We start from the raw sequence: 14,370 nt of genomic DNA on the forward strand, positions 1-14,370 counted from the left end.
TGTAGGGGCAATGGGGCGACCACTGCTAGTTCCACCGCCGCATGCGGCTGGTACGGGGTGGGGTAGGCCCAGAAATGCAGGAACTGGGCCTGCGCACAGAGGGAATATAGCTTCAGGTCAGGGGCACCCAGGCCCCCTTGACGGAGTGGAAGCGTGAGTAAGTCCCAGGAGACTCTGGCCTGACCGCCGGCCCACACCAGCTTCAGCAGCAATGAGCGTACACGAGCATGGAAGGCCGCTGTCATAGGCAGTGGTACGTTGACAAACAAATATAAGAATTTGGGGAGAACCACCATTTTAGCCAGTGCAATCCTCGCGACCAGAGACAGCGGTAGTTTGTTCCAAACCTCGACCTTCCCTTCCAACCAGTCCACCGCCCTCCCGAAATTCAGCGACCACAACTCCTGTATATCTCGGCTGATCCAGACACCCAGATATTTGACCGCCTCCGTCTCCCATCCGAGGGGGTAATCAGGAGCAGGGCGATCAGTGCTCTCCGTCAGTGGGAACGCCACCGACTTTGACCAGTTAATGGAGATCCCCGCCAGGCCCTCAAATCTCACAAACTCACGGAGTAGCGGATTTAGGTTATCTTTAGGATTCAGGACGTATAGGGTGACATCATCCGCGTATAGCGAAATCAGTAAGCTTCTAGCACTAAATCCAATGCCTCTGGCGGTGTGGTGTTGCCTTATTCGAGCCGCAAGCGGCTCCATTGCTATCGCAAAGAGTAGCGGGGATAGAGGACATCCCTGCCTAGTACCTCTTGAGACATTGAATGGTTTGGAGATGAGACCATTAACGCTCACCCGGGCTCTGGGTGCTGTGTAAAGGAGCTTGATCAGGGTCATGAAGTTCTGGCTGAATCCCATCCGTCCTAAGACACGGAAGAGGTAGGGCCATTCCAAGGAGTCAAAGGCCTTGGTGGCGTCAAGGAACACCACCGCCGCCTGTACAGATGGGTGTAAATAGTGAAGGACAGAGAAGATGGTTCTGAGATTATGTGATGTCGCGCGGCCAGGGATGAATCCCGATTGATCTGGAAGCGCAATCATGGGCAACATCGGTTGTAACCGATCTGCAATGACCTTCGCGTATATTTTAGCATCCACGTTTATAAGCGATAGGGGCCTGTAGGAGTCTAGCTGTTGTTCATCTTTATCCGGTTTGAGTAGCGTGATAATCAGAGCTTCCCGCATGGAGTCTGGAAGGGAATTTGATTCGAGAGCCTCGACGAATACAGAGTGTAGTCTCGGCGCCAGTTCAGCTACATAGGTTTTATAGAAGGAGGTTGTCAGGCCATCTGGGCCAGGGGCTTTGTTGGCCGGCATGCTCTTAATTACCTGGGCGATGTCTTGGATTGTGACTGAGAGGTCCATGTACTGTCTGTGGTTATCGTTGAACCATACGAGTGCTATGGAATCAAGAAAGTCACTCAGTGAAGGCGGTGCTGTGGGTTGTCTTGAGGTGTACAGGGTAGCATAGAAGTCAGCGAAGGCGCCCAACACTGCCTCTTGGCCCGTCACTAAGTGTCCGGATGTATCATAAATAGTGTGTATGTAGTTCGAATTTGTGCGAGGAGTAATCAGCCTGGCAAGGGTCCTGCTCGGTCTATCCCCTTCCCCGTATCTGCGCGCTTCAGCCTGTTTCCCCAGAAATTTCACCTCCCGTTCCGCTTCCTCAGTGAAGGCCAGCAGTTTGGTTTTTAGAGCGCCAGCATTCTCCAACGACGGATCCGAGCTAAAAGCAGCATCAAGATCTTTCAGTTCCCCCTCAAGTTTAGCTAGCGTGTCCCTAATGGAGCGAAGGACCCCTGCTTTTCGTGCTATACACTGACCCCTGATTACAGCCTTGAAGGCATCCCAAACTATAGCCTCGGATGTGGCAGAACCAGCATTCTCCTCAAAATATGTAGTGATGTCCTCTCTGATCTCTTCTACGAACACTGGGTCTGTGAGCACGTGAGGGGGAAGGCGCCATTGAAACGCCCTGTGTATAGTGTCGGGAGGGCTCAGTTCTAACATACACGGAGCATGGTCCGACAGCGACCTAGCCATAATATCAACATTCGACACCCATGTCGCAACTTCAGGAGACACCAACCAGAAGTCAAGTCTAGACCAGGCAGCCTTATGGCAGGTGTAGCAGGTTCCCGCCCTGACCCCCGGATTCCTAGCTCTCCACACATCCGAAAGCAGACCCTCATTCATGACATCAAATATCGCCTGGCGCGCTCTAGCATGCTGTGGCCTGCTCACACCCTCACGATCTATGTCATCATTCAATGCAACGTTGAAATCTCCCCCCAGCACAATCGTCTGGCAATGCAGCAACTCAATCTTCGCCCAAACACTTCTGAAAAAATCAGGATCGTCCACGTTGGGGCCATAGATTGCAGCCAGGACAATGGGACGCCCCTGTAGAGACCCATGGAGCAAGACATACCTTCCCTCCACATCTCGTACCTGAGAGAACTCCCTCCAATCCAGCCCCCTGCGAATGAGTATGGCAACGCCCCTCGCATAACTGGAGTAGATGGAGGAATAGACATGCGCCCATCTGGAATTTTTCAATCGGGCCGAGGGGATCACGTTTAAATGAGTTTCTTGTAGGAAGCAAATATCAACATTGTGTCTGGACAACATGCCATGCAGTAAACGGGCCTTCTTGTAGTCCCCAAGGCCTCTAATGTTCCAAGTCCAGAGTTTGATACCCCCCATTAGAGTGCAGTACAACAGAGGATTCCCCCTACGCATCCCCGCTCACAGAGGCCAAACGAGTGCCCAGCTATTACATCTGCAGACCCAGCGCGCATACATATAGGCATGTGTAGTAGTACATTGCACTTAATACGAACAAGAACTCGCAACTCATGAAATCCCCCCCTCCGCCCCCCTCCCGCAGCAACCCCCCAATTAGGTCGTGACATATCCCAGAAACACACACGCATAGCGTGGAAATACCCCAACATCAATAACAAAGGGAGGCACCCCATGAGGCGTGGTGCGCTCGGCAAACACCCCCGTATACACGGGGTGGCTACAGTCAAACTTTAGCATTCCTGGGCTCAGGCAGTGCCCCCGTCTCCTGGTCCCACAAAATCCGCAAGCAGCCAATGTCTCAATGGAGGCACGGTGACAGTAGCAAAATTCTGTGCACAAAGGTGACACCAAGACTTACCCCCAGTGAGACAATTCGGGTGTAACAGACCTGTGTGTAAGGCGCTCTCAGGCTCCCAACGTCAAGGCAACGAGGGCAGTCGCAGCCGCACAGGGTGGGCGTAACTGAGACCTCAGTCATTGTCACTGAGTGGGTCCGAAGCTTCCTCAAGTCTCGGCGATTTTCTCCTGGCTCCAGCACAAATGTGTTTGGCGAACTTGAGGGCTGATTTGGCGTCAGTGAAGAAGTGAGAGGTGCTGTCGTGTTGAACCTTCAATTTTGCCGGGTATAGGAGAGAGTAGGGCACGCCAGCTTGCAGCAGAATTTTCTTAGCGGGTAGGAATTCCTTGCGGGCCGCCTGCACCAGGGGGGTGAAATCCGGGTAAAAGGAGATGTGATTGCCCTGGTGCGTGATCTTACCCTTCTCTCTCGCCAAGCGTAGAACGACGTCTCTATCCTGATAGTTTAGCAGTTTAGCCAGAATTGGACGTGGAGTGGCGCCTGTCGGGGGCTTTTTCCCAAGGGACCTGTGCGCTCTCTCCACCGCGAAGACCGGGGATAGATCTGGATCAAACAGGTCATGAAGGAGGCACGATACAAAGGATTCCATCTTCCCTGTGTTGGTCGTCTCCGGAATGCCTGTAATGCGGATGTTGGATCTTCTGGAGCGTGCTTCCAAATCGTCCGACTTCGCGCGCAAATTTTCAAGTTCCCGCTCTAGTGTAGTGATGTGCTGTTTGGCCTGCTGCTGAAATTCGCAACATTCAGTCTGCCTGTTTTCGAGACAGTCCAGCCTCGTCTCGTGAGCGTCCACCTTCGTTTTCACTGATTCGAGTTGCGCAGCCATGTTATCAAGCTTGGCATCTATGCTCTTCAAGCTGGTTCTCACCTCCATAATGAGGGCCCCAAAATCAATGTCCGGGGTAGCACATTGCGATGACGATGCGCCAGTTTCTGACTCCATAGACTTGTTTTTCGGCGGCTTTCTATTTTCAAAGCTCAGTTTCCCTTGCTTGGCGTCGTTTTTTCCCATCACCACCAGCCGATGAGGTCCACCCGCCACGCAGCGGGGAAGCACCTATCTAGCGTCACAGCCAGCAATCGCCTAGTCTGCTCGTCGCTATCTAGTTAAGGCCAGGGCGCTTTAGGCGTGATGGAGCAAACGTGGTGGCTTGGGCAAAGAAAGTCACAGGTGTCCGGCGGGGTCGCCAAATCGCCGCGCGCCCAACAGGTCTCTCCAGGTCCCAAAATGGCGGGTGCACTGAGCGCAATGGAGAATCCACCAGCTAGGTAGAAATACACGCAGCCCAGGGGCTCCAAGGGGACCAGGGCCGCCCCTGTCGAGGGCCGCCGGGGAGTCTGGGTGCAGCCGCAGCGGGAGGAACCCCAAGAGAAGCCCAGCTCTCCGCTGCACCCTCTCACCTCCCCTCCGGTCGCCGCCGCGGCGCAGGCGGAGCAGACGCGACTTCGTTTCTCCCCGCCGGACTCCTCACAGGAAAGCTCCGTCTCAGTCGGGCACAGGATCCTTCCTTCGCAGCGCGGCCGCCTCCGTCAAGCCGCGCCAGCCACCGCCAGTCCCTCAGCAGTGATCGCCGTCAGCCCCAGCCGGAGTAGTAACACTGCAGGCGGCAGCTCACCGCAAAGTCCAATCAGGATGTAGGGGCCTCCGCATCCGCGGCCCACAGTGTAACGCGGCTCCCGGCGAGGGTCACTTCCGGTGGGGCGCAAGCTCAGCGCAGCGTCCGCTGCAGACGCAGTCCGTCACCGCTTCAAGGAGAAAACACCTCCGCACTCCAAACTCGGGCCGAGGGATCACCAGGGTTTACTGAGCGGAACCCGGGAGGAACTGGGGTCCGCAAGAGCCAGGAACAGGATAGTTGATAGGATTAATTGTAGTAGCCGGCGGAGCTCACTCAAAGAGCGGCCATCTCGCTGCTCTGCTAGCCACGCCCTCCCTGAACCTCCAATTATTAAATTATGTTACTAATATGAAACAATAAACAAAAGTTAATACGTTTATCTTGGCAATCAATTTTGCCTATTTACTTTTTAATTATTTTTTATATTCAAATTTAGTCACAAAAAAGAACACAATCTACTAAACAGACACTCATTATTACAAAAACATCCAACAATACATTGAAACTCAACATAAATGTGTCACAAATGCAATTATATAAATACAAAATACAACAATGTGGTGACAATTAATCTGTCAAGAAACAGTTGATATATATAGATTCAATTTTCATTTGGTTGTAAACAAATTTAACAACTCAAAGAACTCCTAAACTAAGAGGATAAGTAATTTCGATACTCTAAGTGTCCGAGGATTTAACTGCCACTTACATCATAGCCGACGCGTTTCGAGTCCTGTTTTTTTTAATAGCCGGACTCTCATCAGGGCTGGATAAATCCTTTCTTAAAAACCGACTGTTTATGGTATTTCTGTCAGTCGCCTTTTTGTACAAGGATGTGATTAGTTTTTGATCATCACAACTGACCGAAACATCAAGAAATGTCATCTTAATTTTACTGGACTGTATAGAGAATTTTATGTCATTGTGTCTTGTATTGATCCAATTAAAAAATTGGTCCAACTCAGTCTGGCTCCCCTGCCACAGGAGCCAGACATCGTCAATGTACCTCAACCACTGCAGTATGTTGCCTGAGAAGGAGTTATTGCTGTATATAAACCTCTCTTCATATTGGGCCATGAACAACACAGCCATTTCTGGCGCATAGGGACAGCCCATGGCTATACCCTTGACCTGTACAAAAAACTAATTCTCAAATTTGAAGTAATTACTTCGAAGCGATATTTCAGCCAGTGAAATGACGAATGGTGTGGGGACCCTGTGTGGTCTCTCCCTGGACTCCAAATACAATTCCATCACTTCCAGGGCTTCATCCTGGGGGATTTGGGTATATAAGGATGTTACATCCAGTGTGGCCATTATTTGTGTATCTTCATTGAATTGTCTGCCCTCCACCTTTGTTATGAAATCCGTTGTGTCTCTGAGATATGATTTTACACTTGGTAGAAACGGCTTTAGGAAGAAATCGATATATTTTGAGGCCGGCTCCAACACAGAGTCGCAGCCCGAAACTATCGGTCTTCCCGGAGGCGTGAGGCTATTTTTATGTATTTTTGGCAAAAAATACAACACAGGGGTTCTTGGTTGTTTTTTATTCAGAAACTCAAACTCCTTGGGGCCCAGAAAGCCTTGGTCCAAACCCACTTTGGTTATTTTACCGATCTTATCCTGTATTTCATACACAGGATCTTCTCTGACTGGTCTGTACCAATCACGATTTAACATGTAATCTCCCTTCGGTCAAATACATGGGGCGGGGCCAGATAACTACAGCACCGTCCTTGTCTGCTTGTTTTATGACAATTGAAGTGTCCGCCTTGAGGTCTCGAATCACTGTTATTTGTCCCTTACTTATGATGTTTTGTACAAAGCTTTTTGTTTTTTCCAACTTTGTTATAGAGGAAAGAACAGCCTGCTCAAAGGCATAAATTTGCTTCGGTATGTTTAGAGTGGGAGTGAATTTGGACTTGACTCTCAGGCCAGTTGTTTCTTGGCTTGAAACCAATTCTGACCCTGCAAAATGGGATTTAAGCCTGATTTTACGACAAAACTCCAATGCCTCTAACTTCATTTTAGTGAAATCGGTTCGTCTGCTAGGGACAAATGAGCTCTAAACTGAGAATCCTTTTTTCATCTGCTGTAAGCTGTTTGTCAGAGAGATTAACTATGGTAGAGTGCTCTAGTTCTTGTAGTACCTGTTGCGTGTTCTCATCTCCCAGGGTTGTTTGAAACGAACCCTGGGTTGGTCTCCTTGGGCTAAAGTTTGGCACCACACAGGTATGTGGGCAGCCCCTTAGCTAATGATAAAAAGAACATTTTAGAGATAGTGGGAAGCATTCTAAAATTCACCCTTTTGTCTTTGTTTTTTGTCATAAACAGTCGGTTTTTAAGAAAGGATTTATCCAGCCCTGATGAGAGTCCGGCAATTCAAAAAACCAGGACTCGAAACGCGTCGGCTATGATATAAGTGGCAGTTAAATCCTCGGACACTTAGAGTATCGAAATTACTTATCCTCTTAGTTTAGGAGTTCTTTGAGTTGTTAAATTTGTTTACAACCAAATGAAAATTGAATCTATATATATCAACTGTTTCTTGACAGATTAATTGTCACCACATTGATGTATTTTGTATTTATATAATTACATTTGTGACACATTTATGTTGAGTTTCAATGTATTGTTGGATGTTTTTGTAATAATGAGATTGTCTGTTTAGTAGATTATGTGTTCTTTTTTGTGACTAAATTTGAATATAAAAAATTATTAAAAAGTAAATAGGCAAAATTGATTGCCAAGATAAACGCATTAACTTTCGTTTATTGTTTCGTATTAGTAACATAATTTAATAATTGGAGGTTCAGGTAAATATTCAGTTTTCTTTGTTAGTAGGCCCTACCTGTCCTCCTTCCTTTCTGGGCCAAACCCCTTCTTTTTTCTAAAAATGAAAAATACTTTAAGCACTTCGTGTGTAGACACATTTTAGATATGTTATCATGTTTAGAAACTTAGTAATGTCGTTCACAGAAAAGTCGAGTGGGTGTTTGATTTTAGATTCCGTATGCATTTCCCGATTCATGCCCTTTTATAGGTATAATTCACATTGCCCTTATATAGGCATATAAATCCAGTCCTTATTTAGGCATAGCCAATGCTACTCAAATACAGGCATGGCTACATACATCCGTTCATCTATGTCACAACGACTTCTTGAAAAACCAGACTCTTAAGACGTAGGGACTTCCCCTTGCTTGGATATTGATTTCTCCAGGAGCTATTTATTATGCATGAACATCTATTCCTTAGGGGTTCATTCATGATGTTCATATGCCCGACTTTTACGTCAATACTGTTCTTAAAAAACAGTTATCTTCACAGGCAACTGTTCTGGGGAAAAAGGCTCAGTGATATCAGAGGGGGGGGTGAGCTACTAAAATCTCAAGCAAAGCTTAAGCCAGAAGCTTGGCTCAGCTCAATTACTTCCTGAAACCTCAAGCCGAGCTTTCACATAAGGCGATGCAGCCTAGTGCCTTTGGCTGACATTCATACAACCTGGAGTACCTGAGTTCGAATCTGGCAATTGTCCCTGTGCTATAACGTAGTCTGTGCCTATTGTTAAGCGCTTGTGTCTTTGGGTAAGGTTTGCGCTATTTTAAACTCCCAAAATCAAAATGTGGGTTCTGCTCATCGTCCCACTCTCTAATCTCATTCTCCAAGAGTTAAGGACAAAACATTAATTTTTTATGTTAAAAAAAAAAGCCATTTTAGTGGCTGAATTGCACAGTAGGAAACTCTGGGATCAACCCCGGCGGCAAACATCAACTCTGGAGAGTGCAAGTAACAACGCAGGGAGGGACGGGCAGGGCAAACAACAACGCAAGGAGGGACGGAGCAGGGCAAACAACAACCCAGGGAGTGACGGGGCAGGGCAAACAACAACCCAGGGAGTGACAGGGCAGGGCAAACAACAACAACGCAAGGAGGGACAGGGCAGGGCAAACAACAACAACGCAAGGAGGGACAGGGCAGGGCAAACAACAACAACGCACAGAGGGACAGGGCAGGGCAAACAACAACAACGCAAGGAGGGACAGGGCAGGGCAAACAACAACGCAGGGAGGGCAGGGCAAACAACAACGCAGGGAGGGACGGGGCACGCAACAAAGCAAGGAGGGACGGGGCACGCAACAACGCAAGGAGGGACGGGCACGCAACAACGCAAGGAGGGACGGGCACGCAACAACGCAAGGAGGGACAGGCACGCAACAACGCAAGGAGGGACGGGCACGCAACAACGCAAGGAGGGACGGGCACGCAACAACGCAAGGAGGGACGGGCACGCAACAACGCAAGGAGGGACGGGCACGCAACAACGCAAGGAGGGACGGGGCACGCAACAACGCAAGGAGGGACGGGGCACGCAACAACGCAAGGAGGGACGGGGTACAACGCAAGGAGGGACGGGTCAGCAACAACACAGGGAGGGACGGGGTCAGCAACAACACAGGGAGGGACGGGGTCAGCAACAACACAGGGAGGGACGGGGTCAGCAACAACACAGGGAGGGACGGGGTCAGCAACAACACAGGGAGGGACGGGGTCAGCAACAACACAGGGAGGGACGGGGTCAGCAACAACACAGGGAGGGACGGGGTCAGCAACAGCACAGGGAGGGACGGGGTCAGCAACAGCACAGGGAGGGACGGGGTCAGCAACAGCACAGGGAGGGACGGGGTCAGCAACAGCACAGGGAGGGACGGGGTCAGCAACAGCACAGGGAGGGATGGGTCAAGCAACATTGCAGGGAGGGATGGGTCAAGCAACAGTGCAGGGAGAGGCGGGCATGCAACAATGTGCAGGGAGAGGCGGGCATGCAACAATGTGCAGGAGAGGCGGGCATGCAACAATGCGCAGGAGGGGTGGGGCACGCAACAATGTGGGAAAGATGGGGCAGACGGGTCAAGCAATAAAGTGGGAGTTGCAAGTAACAAAGAAGAAACAGGAGGAACATGGGCTAGCAACAACAGTGGAGGGGCGGTAGTAAGTGTAAAAAAAAAAAAAGAAAAAAAAAAAAAGAAAAGTACCTGCCAAAAGAAGACCAGTTGGAGGATTCACACTGGGCAATGAATGAGTACTACAGCAGTGCTTAAGGTGAGGGACAAACACGCGAGAGGCACTTTAGCTGGCACCCACTGACCAAAGTGAAGGTGAGACCGAATAAACTAATGAGAAAACCTGCGTCAGGAGTCGACATGGAGCCAACAGCACGTTATAGGTTTCTACAGCATATGTTCAATGCAAAACATAGCCGAGGTTTGAGATTATATACCATTGCATTAACCAAGACATGCCGCACCTACCTCAAGAAAGACACTGTGATTGAAAACACATAACAACGTGCCATGAAATGATATTCTCAAAACAGATAGCTGATCTGTTTCTTTCCTGAGCAATTTTCTTTCGATTGTTGTTCCAGTTACTGTCATAACTTAGAAATGTCTTATGGACATACTGTATTATGAACTGTTGCAAAAGGTGAGAAGCTCGGATACTTCCAAAAAGATACATAAATAAAATAACGGTCACTACAAGCCTCCTGTGCTTGCTGGACCCCCCCCCCCCCCGTTCCCCATGACGACATACCCTCTTATCTTTAAATACTGCCCCCCACCCCTCCCCCTCTGTGTCCCAACTCTATTGCTCTGCACCCCTTTCTGCGCTTTCTCATGTACCGGCCCGCACCTTTTCTGGCCACCGTCTGCTCAGGCACCCCTCCTGGACGTCTCTGCACAGGCACCGGCTGTTTGTGTTCAGGCCTCCTTTGCTGCTGCTTGGACCGCTCGGTGCAGATTGTCCTATGTACAGACACTGTATTTGTCCTCTGTACGGACACTGACGCTACTTGCAGGATACATAAACGGCGGCCAGCCCAGGGATTTACGGAATACCCTGTTGCTTGGGTCAGGTGCCGCACCAAGGGGGAGACGAGCAGGGCAGCTCGCGGGAAATTCATGCTACAAGAGCACACGAAAGTCCAAAGACTGGCACGCGCCACTACAGTTGTTCTTTACATCCAGGAACACGCTGCTGCAACAACTAGACCGCGCGTGTTTTAGTTTCAGTATAGTGAATGAGCGGACATATTAGGTGTATATAACTACTTCGATTCCTTATCGGTCCTCATAATTGGCCACTGACATGAAGGACTACACCTACCGCGAACACTCATGTTCAGGATTCGTCTAAAGTATTATCGCGCTCAACTTCAAGGAGTTCAGAACATGTATGGTTCGCCAGCAGTTTGCTCGCTCCAGCAGTACAATACAAATTAGCTTAGTGCGTGGCAAGTCTGACATTTATTGCCAAAATAAGTAAATGAAGCTACAAAATTAGACAGTAGGAGCCAACTAACAATGGACTGAAGTACTACAGCATGGTATGCTTATGGTGTGGATCATAAATTCCTGTAGTATCTTCGAAAAAAAAAAAAGAAGTACACACGATGAGATATTAAAGATCTGGTTTCCTTTATTCCAACCCCCGCTGGAAAGGACACTTCCAGCACCAACGGTCTCCCAGCAGTTCTGACACCACAGAAAGAACCCTAAAACATCCTACAATTCTATAATTCTAGAGCCACATGTAAAGTTCTACTTTAACTCTTGCATGGGCCAATAAGTGCTGAAGTGTCCCAGTAGTTCGCCCTCCACCCCCCCCCCTTGCAACCTGGTACTGGGATTTGTGTGTATGTGACACCTTCGCAAGGAGTGGAAACAGCCTCAGTGAAGGAGGGGGCCCATTCTACGTCACCCCACCCGCTCCCACAGTGACTAAAAAGACCCTCACAGAGCTCATCCCTTACAAAGACCTCCCCAAGCAATTGGGGCTGGGGGCCAAGAAGCCCCCTTCCCCGGACCCATCGCAGCACAAGCAGATTTTAAATCATTGTCTGCAAAATATTTAAGAGTTAAGCTTGACAGCAAATTTAATAAACCCACACCAAGAAACCAGCCAAAGGAGTGCTTGTCCAACTCAAACTTCTAAAAAAAAATGCGACCCTTCCAACACCAAATATCCTAAAAGTGACGCCCAATCCAATATTTTCTAGTGCCTCGACCCTGACCATTAGATTTAAAAAAACAATGTTTGTAGCTCATATTGATCAAAAGTTACTAAAAATGCTGCAACTTGTGTTGCTGCGCAGTGCGAGCCCTTCACAAAAGTCAGCTTTCAGAAGTATTACTGTATTCAAGTATTAAACTGTTACTAATTAGGGATAACCTTTGGCACGACTGTGTAAAAAAGGCAAAATAACGCAGAGGCCCTGTGTTGGACCTGGGATCTCCAAGACACATAGGGTAGCTTGGCACAGAGTAGGAAGGCCTAACTCAGAGGTACATGTGTAAAGTTTGCGTCTCACCCACTCAGTAACTCAGTGCTCATCCATCAAAATAACGACATTACACCTTACTTTTTTATAAAAGTAGAAAAGCTTTATCCTTTCTTGAGTTAGTTTTATAGTTGCACACAATTTTTCAAATCAACATCTAGATTATGTCTCTGTAATATCTGTACTTGTAATCATTTATGAAGACATCGACACACAATTCAGGAACAATTCTTCCCTGGCACTTTTAGATTGTCAAGACAGAAAATTCTTCATAAACTCATTAAATTTTCTAGAGAAGGTAAATAGCTCTGGGGTCACTTCTGCATTGGTAACTTGAAGAAAGATTCAAACAGCTGACAGCCTAGTAGATTAACCGCAAATCAACATGAATTCTCCCATTCTTTCCTTACATTTAGTTCACATTTGTTGTTCAGAATATAGTTCAGGATCCTTCTGTGAACAGGCGTTGGTCTATTGGGAAGGCTTACTCATTCTATGAGGGCAGGCCCTTAAGTTGACCCAATCATTAACAAGAAAGGCGCTGTACAATCAAGATTCCTAGCCTCCTACCTAAAATAGTACAGTCTGCATTTCCTTCAGGTTATCCTCCTTAATTCTACCCTCAGATTAGCCCAAGTCCGGAGGGAATGGCACCTGAACTAATAAGCCTCCCCCACTCGCTTGTGCCAGCTCTCAGTAGAGTTGGTTTTCTTCCTGGGGCACTTCCCTCCTGTTTCACATGCCTGTTGACTGAGCCCAACTACCTCAAGTGATCAAAGGTTTTTAAAGTCTGCCCAGCCTCCCCCTTCCCACTTACTTTGCACTTGGTCGGGGAATCAGTGAGTCTGGGGGCTTTGGTCAGACGGGGAATACAGTCCCCACCTTGCGCTGCCTTCTCCGGTCAAGAAGGGCCCTTAGCGGCTGGTTCACGGAGAAAGGGAGATCTCCGCTTACTCCGGCCGGTTCTTCCTCCTCCCGCCGGCTGACTCACCCACAGGACCTGCGCGTTGAAGAGACACCGCCGCGTCTCTGTCAGGCGTTCTCTCACAAGCTGCCCACTCGCTGGGACGCTTCTCTGTAGAGCCGCGCTTCCGGCCCTGCGCAGGAGACAGACGCCGCCGCCTCTCACCACCGGCACGTCGCTTCAGGCCGCTCCTCCTCCGAGGCACTCCTCTCAGGCACCGCGCCACTGAGCCTGCGCGGACGACAGACGCGGCTCTCCTCTTTCCACACAATAGCAGATCTAGCGCCGCCACCACACCAGGACTTTCCTTGAACCCCGACGCCACTCAGCTAGACGGGGGGGGGGGGCCTTGCGGCTCACCAGAACTCGAGTCACCACATCTCTGGGCAGAAGGCAAACCAGCTGCTGTGCCGTGCTCACAGCACAGGTGAGGAAACCACCTTCAGCAACCGCCGGTCTTGTGACAACGATGGGGGTAATGATAGAGGGGGGAAACCCAGCGTCTTGCTATTCTTTTCTTCTGGGAGTCCCTGAGCAGCAATCAGGTATAGGGGGCCTCAGCAGGGTCAGATCCACACGCAGGGGAAGTATCAACAGCAGGGGATAGCAGCCCCAAGGGACCATCAACCCGCCTTCAGTGCACTGTTCTCCCTGACTAGTGGTCTGGACTCCTAGCTGGACTCTCTGGTTTTTACACTTCTAAAATTGCTGCCCTGGCGTTGACCCTTTTATAGGCTAGCCCCAGGCTTCCAGAACCAGCTGGAAGGTTCTGGAGCGTCCCTATATTGTCCTATGGGTCTATCCTCTGAGGAAAACAGTTATGGCAGTTAATGGCCACCATTTTCTGTGTTCCCTAGTTTTTAGTCAGGAAAGGCACCTAGGCCTCAAGAAAGAGACTATGAGGACAAAGAGCACCTAACCCCTAGGTCAACACCACAAAAAATCCAGTGGACATAAAAATATAAAAAGGTTTGAGGGGCAAAAAAGGGACAAAATAAATAATTAATCAGGAGGGACTACCCAAAGGCAGACAGGTCTAACACGTGTCCCCACCAGCTGAAAGTAGGGAGAGCTACCCAACCCCTTGGGAGTCCTCATCACTAAGGCGGAAATACCTAAAGAGACCGTCTGCATTGGCGTGGTCCACTCCAGGCCGATGTTCCACCCGGAAGTCCATTCCCTGTATGGAGATGGACCATCTCAACAGCTTAGGATTCTCCCCCTTCATTTGCATAAGCCAACGAAGAGGCCGATGGTCAGTC

The 14,370-nt window shown here is 49.1% G+C and overlaps 1 protein-coding gene across 1 annotated transcript in view; it reads right to left on the bottom strand.

Annotated features, from left to right (window-relative positions):
* Positions 1-10,869, bottom strand: part of TIMM21 (translocase of inner mitochondrial membrane 21) — a 150,711-nt gene extending 139,842 nt beyond the window's left edge. Inside the window, exon 1 of the mRNA XM_078687515.1 lies at positions 10,497-10,869. Coding sequence (XP_078543641.1) covers positions 10,497-10,767 — 271 coding nt within the window. The 5' untranslated portion in view covers positions 10,768-10,869. The remainder of the gene's footprint in view (positions 1-10,496) is intronic.
* Positions 10,870-14,370: the final 3,501 nt, after the last annotated feature.

Source organism: Lissotriton helveticus, chromosome 4_1 (genome assembly GCF_964261635.1).
Source record: "Lissotriton helveticus chromosome 4_1, aLisHel1.1, whole genome shotgun sequence".
NCBI lineage: Eukaryota > Metazoa > Chordata > Amphibia > Caudata > Salamandridae > Lissotriton > Lissotriton helveticus.